The 21,679-nt window shown below is 43.6% G+C and overlaps 1 protein-coding gene across 8 annotated transcripts in view; it reads left to right on the top strand.

Annotated features, from left to right (window-relative positions):
• Ak9 (adenylate kinase 9) overlaps positions 1–21,679 on the top strand; it is a 134,202-nt gene that overhangs the window by 82,810 nt on the left and 29,713 nt on the right. For 6 of the 8 annotated variants that reach the window (XR_013105481.1, XR_013105483.1, XR_013105482.1 and 3 more), the window contains exons 25-30: positions 1,403–1,663; positions 3,210–3,334; positions 7,577–7,796; positions 8,603–8,668; positions 19,783–19,989; positions 20,754–20,972. Coding sequence is in view for 4 of the 8 variants with exons in the window: in XM_076917159.1 (XP_076773274.1) it covers positions 1,403–1,663; positions 3,210–3,334; positions 7,577–7,796; positions 8,603–8,668; positions 19,783–19,989; positions 20,754–20,972 (1,098 nt within the window). In the remaining 4 variants the exon portion in view is untranslated. The remainder of the gene's footprint in view (positions 1–1,402; positions 1,664–3,209; positions 3,335–7,576; positions 7,797–8,602; positions 8,669–19,782; positions 19,990–20,753; positions 20,973–21,679) is intronic. The other 2 variants (XM_076917161.1, XM_076917160.1) reach the window with 1 other exon arrangement.

The following is a 21,679-nucleotide window of genomic DNA, read 5'->3' as shown; positions in this document are numbered from 1 at the left end:
GCCGCCTCTTTGTCTCTGAACTCCCAGAATTTCTGACACAGAAACAAATGGATTATGACACTATTCTTCTACCTCTCACTCGTTAGTGCCTCCTGTTCCCCTGAGGCCCAGACTACCCAAGCACAGCACCACCGTCCCCTTGTCGATGACCTTCACTGGTTTTATAGTCACTTCCCACACTCACTACTGTCAACATTGTCCCTGACCACCTCACGTACAGGGCAAGACCACATGACACTGGGAAAACGGGCTTCTGGCTTCTTCAGCTTTAGTGTAGACACCACAGTGTGGAATCACAGTGTGGACACCACAGTGTGGAATCACAGTGTGGACACCAGAGTGTGGACATCAGTGACACCACAGTGTGAAATCACAGTGTGGACATCAGTGTGGAATTAGTGGCAACATCTTTGAAGTTCCACTCCAAATAGACTTTCCTTTCTTTGGTAGAGAGATTCTTTTTACTCACACTGAGAGTCTTTCTGTTTTTCTCTCATACTGAGAGTCTAACATGTCCTATTAACATGTTAATAAGGAAGTTATCACTTACTTTTTTAAACTAAAGCTACTTTTCATTAAATGCCTTTTGGCATACACGACAGGATAACGTGAAGGCCATTCTCACCCCTAAAAGCTATTTTTGGTGCAGTGAATTATGTTCACTGGTTTCCTAATGCCTAAATATAACTGAATTTGTAAAATACGGCTTGGTGTCTATGGGAGGCTGGAGAGGTGGGCGGAGCACCTTGAACCACAGACCGCTCTGGCAGAGGACCTGAGTTTGGTTCTCATCTTAGGTGACTCACAACCACCTATAATTCCAGCTGCAGGGCTTCCAAACCCTCTTCTGAACTTCTCAGATACCCACACTTACACACACTCATGCTGCTAAAAATAAACTCTTAAAACAGAAGAAGAATTCCTGAGGCTAGAGAGAGAGAGTTCATTCAGTTAAGATCACTTGTTGCTCTTTCGGAGAACCTGGGTTCAATTCTCAAACTCATAACCGGCTGCTAACTCCATGGCATCCGTTGCCCTCTTCTGACCTCCTCGGGCACCAGGCATTCACATGCAGGTAAAACACTCAAACACATAAAATAAAACTTAAAAATTACTTAAGTCTTCTCCTCCTCCTCGTCTTCTTTTTTTTTTTTTGTTTTTTGTTTTTTGTTTTTTGTTTTTTGTTTTTTGTTTTGTTTTGTGCTCTTGTGGTTGGGGGGAGAGATTATTTGGTTTCTGATTGTTTTTTTTTTTTTTTTTTTTTTTTTTTTGGTTGAGACAAGGTCTCCGAACGCAGGCAGCGCTGGCCCCTGAATGCCTGAGTGCTGTGATCCAGGTGTGAACCAGGCTAATTACTCAAGGCTTCTTCTCCTTTGCCCCCTGCTCCCACCCCCTGTGCCAGGCTCCTCCACTAAGGATTTGTCTTCTGGGTCCTCATGGCTCTGGTAAAACTGTGTGTGCAAGAAAGCTGGCGGAAAATTTTGGCATCTTCCACATTCAGTTTGAAGAATTTCTCCAAGAAAAAATGCTGCTCAAGGCTGAAAGGAAATTTGGGCCTGAGTTTGAGGACGACTCTGAGGAGGAGCAATCGACGAAGCAAGAGCTGGAAGAGCTTGCAGCTCAGGCGAATGTGAAGCTCGAAGAAGACGCTACAAAGAAGCAGGTAAGAAAGGGCTAAAGTGAGCCTGGAAGCCCCACTTGCCCAGGGACAGGCAACTTCCTGGAATGCTGGGGGTCGTTGTTCCTGTAAGATAACACGCCATGTGTCTTCTCGTCAGTAAACAGGGATAGTCGAGTCGCCCCGACTGCACAGAATATGCTTGGCCAGGATGTATAGGCTCAGTAATAGGGCAAGAAAGATGCAGGCAGGAAGAACGAGAGGATGTCTGCTTGCCCCCACTGAACAAAGACAGGCAGCTCAGTGCCTGTGTGGATTGTGCCTCTATGAGCACCTGAATAAACTAATTCAGGAATCCTAGATATGGACCCAGCCTGGGTCCATCTTCCTGGCCAGTATTAAGTGATGCTTGCTTTTAACTATACAATTGTGTGAAGGAATTCTGGCCATCACGGCTCTGGCTGGCCTTGCCCTTCTCCCCAATCCCTCTGCCTTGCTAAAAATCATTAGATTGCACTCCTAAAGCTAGCCCCCAGGGTTTATTCCCTTATGTGGCCACTCCCTCCTCCTGAGGCTCACTACCGAGGTCCAGCTGTCAAGGGATTGAAGTCCAGCAATCAAAAATAGTTCCGTTACAGAACCTGGAAAATGGCTCAGCGACGAGGAGAACTTTTTGCTCCTAACAGTGTAGGTGGTCCAAGTATCTACATGGTGGCTCACAACCATCTATAACTCCAGTCCCAGGGAATCCAATGCCCTTTTCTGGCCTCTGTGGACACCGGGCACAAGTTCCTCACGACCTTCAACAATGTTCTGGATTCCTAAATGAAACACACACACAGAGAGAGAGAAAGAGAGAGAGAGAGAGAGAGAGAGAGAGAGAGAGAGAGAGAGAGAGCCTATATTTAATATGCCTTAATCAGCTATGCTGTTCCCAAACATCCATGTGGTTAATACACTCTCCCCGCTGATGTTCCTGAATTATTACTTAATAAAACCTATATTCCACCCTGGCTGCCCCAGACCCAGCTGGGGCTGCTCTTCCCTGGCTCTCATGTGTTTGGTATGCTTCCTGCACTTCTCAGGCCCGATCTTTCTGCTTTCCCAGCATGGTGTTCTAGACACTCCTTGCCCCTGAATCCTGAAGTCCTGCCTCTGTCTGTCTCCTTGCCCAGCCATTGGCCGGTGGCAACTTTATTTACCAGTTGAAACCAGCTGGGGGCAGGGACCCTCAGCACCTCACATTCTGGATACTTGTGCAATTTTGGGAACCCAATGAGCATAGTACAATTCTTAAACCAAATCCACAACGGATGTGTGATGTGAATCAAGAAGGTTTGGGGCAGAAAGTGACACACTGTGACCCTGGTACCACATGTGAAAGTCAGTTGTGTTCTCCCTGGCTACACAAGGTTCCATTAGTATCTAATCCATAATCTACTGGTCCAGAACGCAGGTTTTAAAATGGTTACAAGCAGCAGTGTCAAAAGTAACCTCAGAGAGAAACAATCCTCTTTCAGTCAGTTGTAAAGTAGCACTGTTTGCCAACCTGGGGCTTACCAGCCTCTTATTTTCTCACTTGTGCCTTTAGCTTCCAGATGTACAATTCACAGAGGAAGAAGAAGCAATCAAGCTGAGTCTGACTGACAACGAGCCCCTGCCTTCGGAAGTCCTAGACCCCATTCTTTCTGAGTGGTGGCTTAAAGAACCAATACGGTGCCTTCATTCGCAAGGGCTCTTGTTTCTTACTGATTCTATTTCCTTTGTTCTTAATGGTAAAACTTAGTCTGATTTGTAAGGATTTGCTCTTACTCGTCTATGTAAACAACACATTAAAACATCTGTGCTTCTGAAAAATACTGGTGCCAGAGACCTATCCCAAAACTCTGAGACCAGGACCCAGGCACCAGTACTTTTTATGGTCCCTGGGTGATTCTAGTGCATAGCCTTAGTCGAGAACGGTGTTCTAAGCCCACATACCCTCATGCTGTGCCGCCGTGCAGGACTCTCCCCCTCTCCCCCCGATCCTTGTAATGACTGCCGTCATGACCACTAGGTGTCTGTCCACTCTTAGCCCATTAGCGAATACCCACACCAGTCCTGTCCCACACAGGACAAATCATCAAGTCACTGGAGTTTAAGCCTCTCCTCATTTTCCCACCAGAAGAGCAGCTGTAATCTACTGAGGTCAACTCACTCAGCATATGTGAGCATTAATGATGCTGTCACAGCCACCTCTCTCAGATAGTTCTAGAATTTAATCATATTAAAAATTTGGTTACATAGAATGGGATAGAAATTTGCATTATCTCAGTCTGAAAAACATGAACTGAAATATACAGCAGGCTTAGATGGCTACGTCCAGTCTCCTCCAGGCCTCTTCGCATCTGCTGCCTGTCTGAAAGGAGGGAGTGGGACTATGTCATCAAGCTTTTAAAAAAAATGTTCTTCTTCCCCACATCAGATAGATAGCTCTGGGAAACTTGAGCAAACCACTCACAGCTTGAAAGTTGTTCTTCATCAACTTAGCTCCTCACACCACACCTCACCACACCTCACCTCACCTCACCTCACCTCACCACACCACACCACACCACACCTCACAACACCACAACACACAACACCACACCTCACCACACCACACCTCACAACACCACAACACACAACACCACACCTCACCACACCTCACAACACCACACCACACCTCACCACACCTCACCACACCTCACCACACCTCACCTCACCTCACCTCACCACACCACACCACACCACACCACACCACACCTCACAACACCACAACACACAACACCACACCTCACCACACCTCACAACACCAGACCACACCACACCACACCTTACCACACCACACCTCACCACACCTCACCTCACCTCACCTCACCACGCCTCACCACACCACACCTCACAACACCACAACACACAACACCACACCTCACAACACCACACCACACCTCACCACACCACACCTCACCTCACCACACCTCACCATATCACACCACACCACTTCACACCTCACCACACCTTTCTACACCTTTCCATACCACACCTCACCACACCACACACACCACACACTATGATGTCTATATAAAGAAAAATGAAAAGACTCAAAGACCAAAAAAGATTAAATCAATTAAACAATTAAAATGCCTGGGGCGGTGGCCCAACAATTAAGAGCACCAGGACCCAGATTCAATTCCCAGCACCCACATAGCAGCTCACAACCATCTGTAACCCCAGTTCCAGGTAGTCTTGGCATCGTAGGACATATACAAACACACAGATAAAACACACACAGAGAGAAAATAAAAATAAATAAATCATTTTTAAACTTTAACATATGAAGTAAAAACAACATAGATATCGGTATAGAGATAAATAGACATGCATTCAATTTGATCTAAAAAGTTTCACCATAAAGTCTAAATATTGAATATTATACAGCCATCATGTTTTACTAGGATAAAGATTTACAATGGAAGCCGGGCGGTGGTGGCACACGCCTTTAATCCCAGCATTTGGGAGGCAGAGGCAGGCCGATTTCTGAGTTTGAGGCCAGCCTGGTCTACAGAGTGAGTTCCAGGACAGCCTGGGCTACACAGAGAAACCCTGTCTCTAAAAACCAAAAAAAAACAAAAACAAAAAAAACAAAAAAAAAAGATTTACAATGGCATGTAATATTATTTGATATTAAACTTTAAAAGGTGCAGATGTAAGATATATAACACGATAGGAAGAAGATGCACACACGAAGAGCTAACTGGAAAGAAACGCACTGACATCTGGTGGCCTTGTTATAAATACGTTATTGAGACGTGTCAGCCTTTCGGTCACTCCCATGGCCCTAAAAGTCGTGTCATCTGAGGCAGAATATGCACACGAGTAATTGTCATCGGCCACAAGGAGACCCTAGAGGAAGGAGCGTGTCAAAGCCTCACGAGGACCCAGTCAAGTGGGCGCTTCAAAGGCAGCACATGCCGCAGGCTAGGCTCTGAACCGAGAACGTTCTCCTGAGCCGAGAACGTTGACTTTTAGTCAGCTTCCAATTATTATCAGCCAGATAACTGCAATTTTATATTACAAGCACAAATACTATTTTAATCCAGTTTCATACACTTGAAAGGACAAAATGTCACATATGCCCCTGCTTCTTGACCTCTGAGTTGTTACTCCAGATAGGATAGGAACAGAATCATACAAAAATTCAGTGTAGGACTCACGAAAGGCTTGGCAAGAGTAAAGGATATTTTTAATACACAAAGAAGCAAAGCTAGTGTGGGCCCTGAGCTGCAGTGGTTTTGACACACACAACGCTTTCTGCTCTCATAGAAACACAATGGCTTAACAGAAAGCAAAGACGTGATAGTCTCTCTCTTCCTGCCGTTCTTGAGCACGATGGCATCAGGGTAGCATAGTCAGAGGATTTGATTTTAAAATTTGCTGTCTGAGTTGGTGAGTTGATTTTCATGAAAAGTCATTGGATGAATTTTTGACTTAGGATTGGGACAGCATCTCCAATAATTCTTGAAATGGTCCTAAGTGTGCTGCTGCCATTTTGCATTACCTATTTATACACAATGCCATCCTCGGCACTGCCAATGCATGTCTGAGGGACACTGAAGATGCTGTATATCCTACAGCATCAAACACTTAGCCAAGACTTAATTCTTTGTTTGCTTGCTTTTTCCGCTGGTGTCCTGTTTGCTTGTTGAGATGGGAATCTCACTGTGCAGTGCTAACTGGCCTGGAACTCACCTCGTAGACCAGGGTAGCCTCAAACTCACAGGATCCTCTTGGTTTTTTTACATGAAAATAAGCAAGCACAAAAAAAAAAATCTTTAACAGATGGTAAAATTACATGTATTGCCAAAGAATTATTTTAAAACAAGTTTGTTATCACTAAAGTTTGATTTGTATAGCTACTTTACATACCTGTATATCCAGGCCACCTAAAAATTTCCCAAAGTCTGACATGGTAGTACGCACCCTTAACCCCTGCACTCAGGAAGCAGAAGCAAGCAATCTTTGTGAATTTGAGCGTCCTCCCCAGTCTACATAGCAAGTTTCAGGCCAGCCAGGGTTACATAGTGAGACCTTGTCTTAAAAACAAAACAAAACAAAAAACAAACAAAAAAGAAAAACTTCTCAAACTAAAAGGGACTGGCAAGTGGAAAAAGTGTAAATTCTTTAAAGTATTTTTTACCCATCTGATAAAGTCAACATTTATCAAAACATATTAAAATCTATGATATATGCAGAGATAACATGTAGGGGTGGAGGCCTCTGATTACAGGGAGGAGGATGGGGTGAGCACCTCTTTCCCTGGAAGGATGCCCGCCCTCGGGTTTAACTTTCCTGGCCCCTCCAGTGCTTATCTGTGTGCACCAGCATTCTTTGCCCCCTACATCATACGTAGTATAAGTATAATAGATCTATGTGAGTATATAAGATCTATAATATAATTTTTCATATTTGATTTTTAAGTTATACAAATTAATGAGATGCTTATGACATTTTCATATAGATAGATAGATAGATAGATAGATAGATAGATAGACATAGACATAGACATAGACATAGACATAGACATAGATATAGACATAGATTAGATATAGATATAGAATCTCCCACTGGTTTCTTTCCTCTTACAAAATGGTTCCTCTTCAGCTTTCATGTAATAGATGTTATATAGAAATTGATAGCTAGATAGGCAGGTAGATGATAAATAGATAGATAGATAGATAAATAGATAGATAGATAATCGATTGATAGATAGATAGTCTAGATAGATAGATAGATAGATAGATAGATAGATAGATAGATAGATAGATAGATAGACAGATCGATCTTAATATGAAAGAAACATTCAGTGTTTGTCTCTTGGGTGTGGCTTATCTGGAATATCAATGATGTTGTAAGCAAACTATGAAATTCTCCACCCAGCTCCACGGGCTTCATACTGGACGGCTTCCCTCGGTACCCTGAGGAGGCCCAGTTTCTGGGAGAGCGAGGATTTTTCCCAGATGCCGCCGTTGTAATACAAGTTGATGATCAAGACATCTTTGATCGCCTCCTTCCCGCCCAAGTTCAAAAGTGGAAGACGAAACAGCTCAAGAAATTAGAGAGGAAAAAACTCATCAAAGACATGAAGACAAAAATCAAGGTACACGGGAAGACAACTTAGGTTTCTAAGCGGTGTTCACAAAAACTGAGGTTTCGAATTTTAATGCTGCAGTGAGCATGCAGACATTTTAATGCTGCAGTGAGCATGCAGACATTTTAATGCTGCAGTGAGCATGCAGACATTTTTCATCAAGTTTTTCACCCTTTAGTAGGAGTTAAAAAACTGTTTGAAGCTTTTTTTGTTTTTGTTTTTGTTTTTTGATACAGAGTCTTTCTATGTAGACCTGTCTTGTCTTGGAACTCTGTAGACCAGGCTTGAACTCAGATAGCCACCTGTCTCTGCCTCCCGAATGCAGGACTCCTTTGAAGCTTTTTTCTGATCACCAACGTGTTAATGCTTCTCTTTCTAAATTAGTGGTATTCAGGCCTCCCAGGAGGCCACTGTCAGACACAGAGCAGTTGATGGGCTTGGCAGAGGCAGCGGTGCTCTGGAGAGGACGTGAAGAGAACCACTATGTCAGACCCGGAAAAGAGCAGGCCATAACCCTTCACCCTCCCTGTGCATACACACCCCAAGATGTCTACGCCTTCCACAGAGATACAGCTGTGATGTCAGAGACATGTCTCCACAGTCAGAAAAGTAGATTTCCAACCATCATCAACAATTGAGAGGGAGATAGCCCAGAAGGACAAAGATGCACCGGGTCAATCACTGTCACGTGTTTTCCTGATGTGGTCCCCACCCTTCCACCATACCTTAGCCCCAGCTTGAAAAGGCATGTTAACACACAGCAAGTGATTTTATCATATTTGTCCATCGTAAACCTGTAAATGTTTCCTCAACAGGAGGATATGGTTGCTAAAAGAAGAGCTGAACTTATTTTGGAGAGAGAGAAAAAAAGGAAAGGAGACGTAAGTAGATTGTGTGTGTGTGTGTGTGTGTGTGTGTGTGTGTGTGTGTGTGTGTGTGCACGCGCGCACATGTGTGTTTGTGTGTGTGTACGTGTGGGGGTGCGTGTGGGGGTGCGTGTGCATGTGGGGGGTGCGTGTGCGTGTGTGTGTGTGTGTGTGTGTGTGTGTGTATGTGTGTGAGCGCGCGGGAGGGTGTGCGTGTGTGTGCAGAACACCATGCTCTCAACAGTGGAAGAAGGGGACAGCCATGTTTCAAAAGAACTCACATTGAGTTTACAGGGGCTTAGTGAAATTTATTTCTTTTATTTTTGGTATGGTCTATGCTACTATTTTAAATGACTATTTTTATTATATTTATAATCAGAAAAGAATAAACAACTTTTGGGTTTTGTTTTCTTTTGAGACAGGATCTCTCCATGTCACTCTAGCTGTCTTGGAGCTCGCTACATAGACCAGACTAGGCTTGAACTCAGAGATCCCCTGCCCCTGCCCCTGCCCCTGCCCCTGCCCCTGCCCCTGCCCCTGCCCCTGCCCCTGCCCCTGCCCCTGCCCCTGCCCCTGCCCCTGCCCCTGCCCCTGCCCCTGTGCCCCTGTGCCCCTGTGCCCCTGTGCCCCTGTGCCCCTGTGCCCCTGTGCCCCTGTGCCCCTGTGCCCCTGTGCCCCTGTCTCTCTCTCTCTCTCTCTCTCTCTCTCTCTCTCTCTCTCTCTCTCTCTCTCTGCTTCTCTGTGTCTCTCTCCCTGTCCCTCTCCCTGTCCCTCTCCCTCTGCCTCTCCCTCTGCCTCTGCCTCTGTCTCCCCCTCTGTATTTCTATCTCTCTCTCCCTCTCTGTGCATCTCTCTGTTTCTCTGCCTCTCTGCCCCTCTCTCTGTTTCTCTGTCTCTTTGCCTTTCTCTGTGTCTCTACCTCTGCCTCTCTGTCCCTCTCTCTGCCCCTCTCTGATTCTTTGCCTCTCTTTCTCCCCTCCCCCCCCCTCTCCCTCCTCTGCCTCTCTGCCTCCCCCTCCTCTCTCTCTCTCTGTGTGTCTCTGTCTCTTTGCCTTTCTCTGCCTTCTTTGCCCACCCTCCTCTGCCTCTGTCTCTGCCTCAGCTGAGTTTTGGGATTAAAAGCATGAACAAACAGAAACCTCTAAAGATGCTGAAATGTTCTCATACAAAATGCATAGTGCACTGAACTGTGTTTCTTTGGGATTTTCATCCCTTGAATTTTCATCTTGCTTTCACACTACCTCCACAAGGACAGGCTGAAAGCGTAGGCGTGAGGAAAAATGGAACCTATGAAATTGACCTGAAACTAAACTCTGGATATCAGGATGTGAAATGAGGTGGAGGAGAGAGCCTGGGGATGCTTGGTGTGGTGTTGTTGGATTCTAAGTATCCAAAACCAAGGGACGCGCTCCCCCAGAGAACTCACAGGACTCGCTGTAATAACATGAGGTTTATTGAGACTGGTGCACCAGGGCTCCCCTGTATGTAGGCAAAAGAGCCCCGAATTAGAGTTGGGGGCAGAATTTATACTATATTCACACTCATAAAGGCAGTTTTACCTCTTAATAACTACAAGGGCTGACTTTAACAGCTGTTCCCAAGCTTAGTTTCTGTTCCCATGCCTGGTTGCTAAGTAACCCAAATTTGCACCTAACAAAGAAGGTCAGCTTAAGTAGCTTCTATTTACCCAGGTTTTACTGTGTTAAGTGTTAATAAACTACTATCTTGGGTCTTTCTTCCTGGAATGTCTGAGTCTTTGAAATGTGCTCTTCCCGGGATGTATCCCTGGGGGAAGTTAATGTTTGAGTTTAAAACCAAAATCAGAGCTTTTTATTAATTTTAAGTTTCTACAGTGTCTAGCCACCCTGGAAGACCTAGGGTTTTGTTTTATCTGGAGAACAATTGTCCCCACATCAAACTAGTTGATCTGTGGTTATTGCATAACCACTCAAGGATACAGAAGTAGTAGGAGATAAAACTAGACAGGTATTGTGTTTTAAGTGTGAAGTACTGTCTTCTCCCACCCACACCCCTACCCAGGCTTGGGTGTTTGTCTTGGTTTTAGAAAGTTGTAGAAACTCTACCCACTTACTGTGGGAAATGGGTCGTTGATGTTAGGCCTTGAGGTTAGAGTCCAACCTCACTTCCTGTCCACTCTTCCTGCTCTTCCAAGATGTGAGGAAGTTAGGAGTGTCCCAGCTGCACAGTCCATCACAGGCTTTCCCCTCTGTGATGGACCTAACTCTCAAAGAGCAGACAGCCTCTGCTTCAGGATTGGCCTCTACAAGCTTGCCTGCCTGCATGCTTGCCTTCCCTCTGTCCTTTCTCCTTTCTCCCTTCTTCCCTTCCTCCTCTCTCCCTTCCTCCCTCCTTCCCTTCTTTTCTCCTCCCTTCTTTCTTCCTTCCCTCCCTCCCTTCCTCCTTTCTTCCTCCCTTCTTTCCTTCTTCCCTCTCTTCCTTCTCTCTTCCTTCCTCCCTTTCTCCCTCCTTCCCTCTCTTCCTCCCTCCCTCCCTCCCTTCTTCCCTCCCTCCCTTCATTTCTCCCACCTTATCCATTACCAAGCATTCCTCCATGCATTAAGCATTAACCAGCTTTCATGCCTGATCTTACTTCAAGAATTTACATAACCCTTCACCAGAGCTAATTTCATCAGCAAACATGTTGTAGCCCTGTCTTAACTGTCAGACTAACATTTACACTCAAAATGACACTGTAACCTGGACTCAACAACCGTTAGTTAACCACCAAAAGCCCATGGGAGTCGCTAGTGTTGCCTGCATACTCACTTTGCATTTCTCAGCAAAGAATTGCCAAAAGGAGTCCAGACTTTGGGATATAGCAGACCAAAACTGGTAAGTTCTCTCCAGTTCTTACTGGTTATATCCTGTTTTACTGCTATCCCTTCAGTGTGATAAAACTGAGACCAAAGACTCCTAATTGAATCATAACTCCCAACCACTTATTTAGTCTCTTTCAGGCTTAGAGTTTTCACTGGAAGTGGGTGAAATTATTTCTCTAGTCGCTAATACTTTTTTTATTATTATTATTCTTTAGGTAAATCAGGGCCTTGACTATGTAGAAAGGTCTTGATTTTTAAAAGTGGAAGTTAATATTTAGAATAAATTTTAAATGATCCCAATTTATTATGTTTGTACTTGTTAGTACTGAAATAATGTGATTTCTTCTTTTTTAAAAATTCAAAGACATAGTGTTCTACTTTGTAGAAAATAGTATATTATAAATTTTCCACTAAAACTTGTTCTTCATAAAATTGATTACCCCACTAAAATAATTTATACACCAAACTATAAGAATAAACTCCTAGAATTAATTTTATTATTGTGTGTGTGAGAGGGAGAGACCTGCATGCCATAGTGTGTATGTTGAGGTCAGAGGACTGTTTAGGACTTCAGGGGTTGGTTTTCTCATTCCACCCTGTGGATCCTGGGATAGAGCCCAGGCTGTTTAACTACAGACAGACGCCTCTTCCCACTTAGCCCTTGAGACTTATTGAAAATTCATTCTGGGTATTGAATTTTTTTTCCTAGCAGCTTTATGGAAACATGGGCAGAGGGAACACCATTGGCCTCACCTCACATAGTACCTGTGGACAGATGTAGGTCATTTATCACTATTGCGAAATAAATTTTAAATTTTTTTTTTTGACACAGGGTTTCTCTGTGTAGCCCTGGCTGTCCTGGAACTCACTCTGTAGACCAGGCTGGCCTCGAACTCAGAAATCCACCTGCCTCTGCCTCTCAAGTGCTGGGATTAAAGGCGTGCGCCACCACTGCCTGGCTAAATTTTAATTTTTAATCTTCTGTTTGATTTAAACATTGCTTTGGTATGATGACAACACCAGCAGTCAGAAAGGACTCTAGAGAGACGCCTTGCTTCTTCTGTGCTTCTAGAGGCTCCAGGGCAGCCAATCTTGCTTTGTCACACACATTTCTTAGGCTGTTCTGTGTGAGCAGAGCACTCTACACACTTGATAGCCTTCAGATCCTGGGCCAGCTTCTCAGTGGGCTCCAGAGTGAGAGGCTTTGGTTGGTTCTTGGCAAGCTTGTCAACAGTAGAGGGACGCCTCTGAGATCAGCTGGGTCCCGACACACCAGAAAGGAGTCTTCAGGCAGTGGTGGGCGCCCACTGAGCCTTCACATTTTCAGATAAACACTGGGAAAGGTGTGAGTGTGTGTAGATGACCACTGCCCACAACATACTTAATTGTCTGCATTGCAGAAATAGTGTTGTATTCGCTTTAAATTCTTTACATTAGGTGTTGACCCCAGCTTCCCCCACTTGGGGATGAGGGAAGGGAGGGGAATGGCAGCATACCTGATCTACCCTCCTAAAACCAACTCAGGAACACATGCAAAGACTTTTTAGCAGCAAAGAAAACCTTAGTAACCCACAGGTTGGTTTCAGCAGCCCACTGTTTCTATAGAGCGTACGGGGAAACGTCGCCATCTTGTGGAAACTTTGCCTCAGAACGTGATTAAAGAAATTTCTCTAAACTAGATCCCAGATCTTTCTAGAATCTGTTCTCCTCCTGTCCACTGGCTCTGCCTCTGGGCCTTCTCTGGCGTGTGGGTCTCTTCTATTGAAAGTCACAGGAAGGAGAGACCCTGGAAGAGCAAGAACGGCAAATCAACAAAATCACTAGTCGCCCTGGGTGAGTCACAAGTACAGACACTGTACTGAGGGAAACACAAATTCAGGGGTCAAAAGAGAGTGAAACAGGGTCCAGGGCAAGACCATCTCAGTGTCTTCTCAGGTCAGCAGAGGTTAGAGTGTGTGGGCTCAGATGTTGACCCACAGGTGACATTTTGGAATAAATCGAAGACTGAGACTCAAGACATTGAAACCAAATAGTTCAGAATAGTGTCTCCAAATGCAGCCGTGGAAGGCAATCGAACCCCCACAGAGCATATGGGACCTGGGCAATCGGAACAATGTGCCTGTGCATCAGAAGGCCCTCAGGGTCAGGCAAGTCTCTCCCTTCTTCCTTGCCCATTTTCTCTCTAATCCACAAGCATTAGAACCATAATCCCCATCACTATCCCGTGTAAGCATCTGCCCAGGCATGGCCTCTCCCCCAGCCTCTTCCACTGACAGGATCCTGTGACAGAGTACACTCATGACCTACTACTGTCCTGTGAGACAATAGATTTTATGTGCTTTGTGTACGTGTGCTGGTTTCGGCTTCCTGTCAACCCTTTGGGACCTTCTTTGGATTATTTGAGTATATTTGAACTTTTTTATGTTTTTAGGTCAGATCATTCTATGATCAGCCATCTGCAGACTAGGCCGACCTTGAACTACAGAGATCTGCTTGCCTCTGTCTTCCAAGTTTTGGGATTTAAGGCATAGACTACCACACTCAGTCTGGGATTTCTTTACATTTCCTATGACTTTAGGGTTATAGCTTCTGGTTCTATTTTCAGTGATTGTTCTAGCATATATATATATATATACATATATATGTATATATATGTATATATATACATATATATACATATATATACATATATATGTATATATATTGCTTGATACATATATATGTATATATATTGCTAGAAATATATATATACATATATAAACACACACACACAAAATGTGTGTGTGTGTTCCTTTTTTCTACATTCTTCTTGGAGTCAGTATTATTTTTTTGTAACAGTGTGGGTTTATTTTCTTCCACGCTAACACATCTATATTCTTTATGCTCTACCACGTGCCTAAAAACATTAGAAACTACTTGAGAAAAGAAGGCTATCTTCTTGTTTTGAACATTCATGTTTTTGAGTAATAAGGGAAATTACTCTCTTTTAAATTTCTCTGGGTATTTTCCATTTTTTCAGTTCCTTTTGTCTTCCTCTGAGATTACAAAAAGTGGCAAGATGAGAACATAACTTTTTGAAGCATCATTTCCCTCTGGCTATTCTCAGCTGCACCTGCTCTCAGATGCACCTGCTCTCAGATGCACCTGTTTCCAGTTTCACTTGCTCTCAGATGCACCTGCTCTCAGACAAATGCACCTGTTCTCCTTTGCATTTTTCCCCAAAATTTTTATTACAATGCACTTATCTATTATTTACTTGATATGAATTCAATTTAAGACCTACTAAACCTTTTGAAAATCTGTAGCTGTCTTCCTCCACAGAGTTGTTTAGCTCTACCCATGTATCTCATATTCCCTGGGCTCTGTTGAATTTTTAATCACCATCCCCCTTTAAATTAACTAATTCTATTAATGTATCCTCAAAAATCACCAAACATCCCTCCTGCTATCTCCATCCCACCGTTAAGTGAACTCAAAAAACTTTGTTTCAAGCATTATCATTCTTAATCCTAAAAACTCCACATGCCTGGCGTTCATGTTTTCCATCTCTATCCTGCAAGGCCGTAGTACCTGCTCTCAAACTCCTGGTCAGTGACTCCAGCAAATGGGACAGGCATTCAGTCAGTGTTATTTTCTTGAGACTGGGCCACGGTTTCTGAATCCCTAATATCCTGAGTAATGTGAGACTTATGTTCTTCAGTGATAAACATTATGAGTCTAGGTTCTGGATGCTTTTATGTGCCTTCAAAGAGCTTGGAGTTTGGTTTGGGCAGGAGTTAACCTTGTGAGGGCAAGCGTACTCTGCTTTTCCTGCACTGGGCAGCGACCCAGGTACACTGTTAAGGAATGGTCCTCTGACGTCCCAGGTGAGCAGAACACTTGGAGAGAGCATCCAGGCATTTAATGTGGCATGGCTTTCCCTCACTCTGTTCTCTGAAGTTTTCTTTACTCTCTAGTGATGCCGATTATAGTTTCTTTTCCCTGTTCGCTCCAGAAAGAAAAAAAAAAAAACAAAAAATAAAAACAAACAAACAGTAGACTTCTTGCTAAAATTTTAGTGACCAGGATGTACACGTAACAGAGGCTGCCATCTGGACAAACACCTAGAATCTGAAGTCACCGTTGCCTAGCTGTTTCCTTCTAATTCTTACTGTTTGTCCAAGTGTCTAGTTTTGATCACTCTTTGGGCCATTGGATGAGATAGAGAGGGAAGAAAAGGGGGAGATGGGGAAAGAAAGGGGAAGGAGAAAAAGAAGGAAGAGGGGAAAGGAGGGAGAATGAGCTTCCTTCTTGGTGGTGGAAGCAAAACTCCTAAGATCATGAAGTTTGGAATATGTATCTCCTATAATGAAGACTGACAAGATGTCAGGGCTGGGGGGCAGGGTGCAACTAAAGAAGAGTAAATTGCCATTTACGAAAAATATATATATGTGTGTATATATATATATATATATATATATATATATATATATATATATATTCATTCTAAAGAATTAGGCCGAGGCTCTATCAGATCATCTGCTGTAAATATTCTTAGAATCTTGACCTAAGAATTCACAAAGTGAATCTTACTCCATAGGTCCTTGTCAAATTCATGTGCTAAGAACTAATGCATAATACTGGAAATGTGTATTAGTGGCAGCCTTGTCTAGTGGGTCTGGATTCAATCCCCAGCACCATAAAACAGCATATATAAAGAAAGACAGAACACAATTCATCATTTACCTATAATTTGATTGTGTATAATGTGTCTTAGTTACTTTTCTATTGCTGTGAATAAACACCATGACCAAGGCAATGTATAACAGAAAGCATTTAGTTGGGCTTACTATTTCAGAGGCTTACAGTCCATTGTGGTGGAATGAAGGCACAGATACTGGAACAGCTCACTGAGAGCTCGAGAGCTCATATCTCTAAGCTGAAAATAAGAGGCAGAGAGCACACTGGGAGTGGCATGTTTTTTAAACCTCAAACCCCACCCCCAGTGACATGCCTCCTCCCACAAGGCCACACCTCCTAATCCTTCCCAAATAGTTCCAGCAATTGAGACCAAGATTCAAACATAGGAGCCTATAGGGGCCTTATCATTCAAACCACCATAAAAAGTCTAAAGGGATATGTTGCAGTAAAATTGATTAGAGTGATTCTGTCAGTCCCTCATGTACCAGTGGCATTTGTCTGTCCTATAATGAAAGAATGTAGATAATTTCTAAAGAAATTAAACAAACTGACAACAGACAGTAGTGCCTCAGAATGTTGGTTGGTGTCTTCCATCTCCTGAGCAAGACTTAGACTTCCTGCTTCTTCTCTTCCTCACATCTTAAATTCAAATATGATGCAACATTACTTACATCCGGAGAGAGCTACTTTGCTCTAAATCCATCAATTTAGTCTTTCATTTATAAATAAATAAATTATAAGGTAAGTACCATATTCTTGAGAAAAGTTATGAGCAAAACTGAGAATTCTAGGAATGAACAAAATAGTTGGCCAAGAAATTAAGTTGCAACCCAGGGAACATCACTAAACATTAAAAAAGTTCTAATTTTCCTCAGAAGTTTTCAGAAAATTTCAAGAAGAAATTTGTACCACTAAACAAAATGTAGAGCTGGTCAGGTGGCTCAGTAGGAAAAGGCTCTGTCATCCTGCCTGGCAGCTCAAGTTCCATCCCAGAACCCTCATGGTAGAAGTCCTCCAAGCTGCCCTCTGACCTCCACATGTGTCTCCCAGCAGACAAACACAAAACCAATTAATTAACTGAACTGTAATTAAAAAAACAAACAAAATACAAAAAAACCAGGACAGTATGAAAAATCAGAGAGAGAAAGGGAGTTCGTGAAATCTAAAATTATCTAAGATAAAGGTAAACAGAAGAGTAAAAAGGAAACACATTTCCAAAAATATAGAACAAAACACAAGAACCATGAAAGAGCTCTGTATCTATGGGGTGAGTCGAGGGGGATTCACCCAAGCTGGAGTTCAGAGATGTGGGTGGGTGGGAACTGGCTAAGAAATACCAGGAGAGCAGGAATGTGTCCTGAAGGAGCTTACACGATGCCAAGCAGAACATCAAAAATACACACACGTTAGACAAACCTACATGAAATTTGAGAATGGCAGTCATAAAGATAAGACCACAATCATTTCCAAAGTTTCTCTGTGTTTTTTTTTTAAAGCATGTGATGGCATACACCTTTATCCCAGCACTCAGGAGGCAGAGGCAGGAGAATCTCTGTGAGCCTGAGGCCAGCTTGATTTATATGGTGGGTTACAAGCCAGCCAGGGCTTCATAGTGAGAACCTGTCTCAAAAGGATGATGCTGATGGTGGTGGTGATGATGGTGATGGTGGTGGTGGTGGTGATGGTGGTGGTGTGGTGGTGGTAGTAATAAAAATTGGAAAGTGCCTGTGCAGAAATGAGGACAGGACTTTTTCAGACATCTTACTAACCATCTGATGACAGATAGCCAAGACAATACCTCTAAAAATTTTAAGTCTAGTCAGTTTCAACTTGGACGTCTGTATGTTTTTTAAAAATTGTTTACAAATTGTGGAGGTAAAATGGAAATCTTTTCATATATTTAAGACCTTTGAATAACACCTCTTACATGAAGTAGCCAGTTGCTACAGTGAATGACAATTCTTTTACCCACATGGAAAGAACAGTAAGGGGAAAATAAAGCAAATACCCTCAGGGCAGCTGGGACTGAGGGTTGAGATCTGGCAGGCAGATGTAGGGACAGTGAAAACCAGCCGTGCTTTTGACTAAGAAGAGAAATAACGTTGGCCCAGACAGAGAAACAGTGCCCAAGACTGGGTTATGCTTTGGATCCAGCTACATATGTATCCCTGGGTCTCTGCTTGCTGCTGTGATAACGAAGGTTCTGTCGTTCAAAGGAGTCAGTTCTGTCCATTGGATTTCATTTGCAGAAGCAATCAAAAACAGATTGTTGTTTGTTTGTTTTATGTAGTGCCCGTTTCTACAGGAAGAACTAAATGCTGAGCCACAGTTAGAGGGAAGGGGGGGACATGTGAGAATCTGGAGACGGGGAGAAGCGAGAGAGTGTGCAGACATCCTCTCTAATTGCAGAGAATCAGGACAGATGGTGGTTCAATAAGCAGATTTGAAGGTAGTTAGAATTATAAGTACTCAACTGCAAAATGAAGAATAGAAGCAAGACTAAAATCAAAGACCCGGCAGAGTGGAAGATGGTAGCTCTGCTCCTGATGGTGAGCAGGAGAGGAAGCCAGAACATCACAAGCATCACATTACTGACTCCCAAACTGCTCTTTAAAACGGAGAAGGAGCTGAATAGATGGTGATGCTGTGGGGTCGTTGAGATATTGTTAACAAGGAAATATATGTTCTGATATGAGAAGAAATTTAAGCACATTTCCAGCTTTCAAGGCAGCTCTATAGAAAAAGAAAAAGGAATACCCTATTTATATTTAAAATAAAATTCAAGTAAGGGTAGGAGTAACTCAGTCTTGGAGTATCCAACTGGCATGTACAAGGCCCTCAACGCAGTCCTAGAACCACAAAAGAAACTGGGCAATCTCTAATACCAACAGGGAGAGAAAGCACACACACACACACACACACACACACAAACTAAATGTAATAAGCAATTAAATTGTTTTTTATTTTAATTTTTGCTGCTGTGATAAAACACCATGACCAAAAGCAACCTGAGGAGGAAGGGTTTATTTCCTCTTAGAGCCTGTAGTTCATCATCCAGGGAAGGCAGAATAGGAACTCAAGGTAGGAACCTGGAGGCAGGAGTTAATCCAGAGGCTGTGGAAGACTGCTGCTTACTGGCTTGCTCCTGCTAGTCTACTCAGTCTGGTTTTTTTTTTTTTTTTTTTTTTAATACGGCTGGGACCACCCACAGTGGGCTGGGCCCTCCCACACAATCAAGACAACCCGCCCCCCAGGCCTGCATACTGCTCCCAGTTTCCATCCTGTGAGATAGGTAGTTCCCATTTTAAAGACCTTGTTCCAGCTGGCAGTGCAGCTGGTAGTATTTTATAATCTCTGAGCTGCGTTAGATACTAGCTCTAAAGATTATCAAAAACACACACCATGACAGCTCTGGGCATAAACAGCACCTCGCATCCTGTCTGCTTGCTTGAAGGACCATCACAATGTCAGTGCCTTGAAGCCATTATTAAGTCTAGGCGCCAGCCGCCACATTTGGACAGCACTGCCAACTGATTCAGAGTTATGACATGAGAGTGTCACATGACACAGGGTTTAGATAAAAAGTAAAGGGACCGTTTTTTTCCTTAGGGCTCTTATAGAGAAGAAGAGGAGTTTAGTGATGAAGATGCTGAAGATGAGGATGATATTGAGAACATCCTTGAGGAAGAGTTTCCAAAGGATGAGGAAGAGATGAGCGAGGAAGACGAGGAACAGGAAGGAGACGCCACCGAGCGCCTGAGAAACGAGCTGGGGGAGAAATTTGAAACAGAAACAAATAATATCCAATCAATACAGGTTATGACCCTCCCTTCACCACTACTTAAAGAATAGCGATTTGGGAATGCAAAGAGGGTGATTAGGGTCACTGTCATGTGTGTGTGTGTGTGTGTGTGTGTGAGTGTGTGTGTGTGTGCATGTGCGAGTGTGAGTGTGCACATTTGCGTGTGTGTGAATGTGTGTGAGTGCATGTGTGTGAGTGTGCATGTGTGTGTGAGTGCGTGTGTGTGCATGTGTGAGAGCACATGTATGTGAGAGTGCATGTGTGTAAGTGTGTGTGAGTGCATGCGTGTGTGTGAGTGTGTATATGTGCATGTGTGTGAAAGTGTGTGTGTGTATGTGAGTGTGTGCATGTGAGTGTGTGCATGTGAGTGTGTGAGTGTGCATTTGTGTGTGCATGTGTGCATATTTGTGTGAGTGTGTGCATGCATGCGTGTGAGTGCGTGCATGTGAGTGTGCATGCGTATGCGAGTGTGTGTGTGCATGCGTGTGTGCGTGAATGCGTGTATGTGTGCATGTGTGTGTGAGTGCATGTCTATGCATGTCTGTGAGTGTGTGTGTGTGCATGTGTGTGTGCATGTGTGTGTTTTTGGGTGGCAGGCAGCATCACTTAACAAGGTAAGGGATTCACAGATGGAGAGCAGCAGGGGTCCCTCCAAGGTCAGCACGGGTTTCCCTTCCCATGGCAGCCCCTCCCAAAGCTTAGATAGCCTTCTATGTGTGTCTACATGCTGTGACTGAGAAACAGTAGATACATCAAGCTTTGTAATTTCTCTTATCAGGATGAATTCGACAAAGTTCTGATACCAATAATTATGGTCAACGGAGCCAGGAAAATGCACATTGTACAATATGTAATGGATTTGAAATTGAGGCCCCTGGTGGAAAACCGTGAAAGCATTTTTGAAAAGTGTTACCCGGTGTCCTCACACCTCGCTCATAAAATGCTTGCCTTCACCTACAAACACATGAGCTCATTTGGCTACTGGGACCCTGTAAAGGTAACGTCAGAAAAGTCATCAGGAAACCACCATCCCCTCACTTTTTTAACGTTGCTTAGGAAGATGTGGTCATTTTGAAAAAAATGAAAATATTATAGAGTGCTATCCATTAATATTTGGGGGGCTCAGATGGAGCCCTCTGACCCTTACCATTGCTTCTGCTAGAAGATACAGAACATGGAGCCAACACTCTGCCCACCTGACTTCCTTTGTGTCCCTAGCATTTACTCCCAGCCAGGGATGTCATTCCCCTCAGGATGAACATCAGTGCTGATGATACCATTGATGAAGTCCTCATTCTGCCATAACTCTCAAAGGGAAGCAGCGTGACACACTCTCATACCCACTCTTCCACGTCCAGGAAAGATGCCACCATCAAAAGATCATCAACCCTACATCAGTCAGTTCCTCACGCTGCCCCATTCCAAATCCACACCTCAGGCTGACTCTGCCAGCACGTGTTTCACATTTCATGGCTGTTGTTAATGATGTGACAGGATTTCAGCTGTACAAAAGTGCAGAATAAATTTGTCCATCCTAAAAGACAACCGCGCAGGACTTACCTGTATAACCTGTTTCAGATACTACAGCGAAACTCCAGACAGGGCAGGTTAGCCATGTAATTTATTTTCCCATAGTATTATTAAAGGCCTCCCATTCAAGTACTAACCAGGCTCAACCCTGCTTCCGAGGTCAGGCACATGCAG

This window comes from Arvicanthis niloticus, chromosome 20, assembly GCF_011762505.2.
Source record: "Arvicanthis niloticus isolate mArvNil1 chromosome 20, mArvNil1.pat.X, whole genome shotgun sequence".
In the NCBI taxonomy this organism is placed as follows: domain Eukaryota; kingdom Metazoa; phylum Chordata; class Mammalia; order Rodentia; family Muridae; genus Arvicanthis; species Arvicanthis niloticus.
Note: the sequence above shows the minus strand (reverse complement) of the source record. Positions and strands in the feature narration are given on the sequence as shown.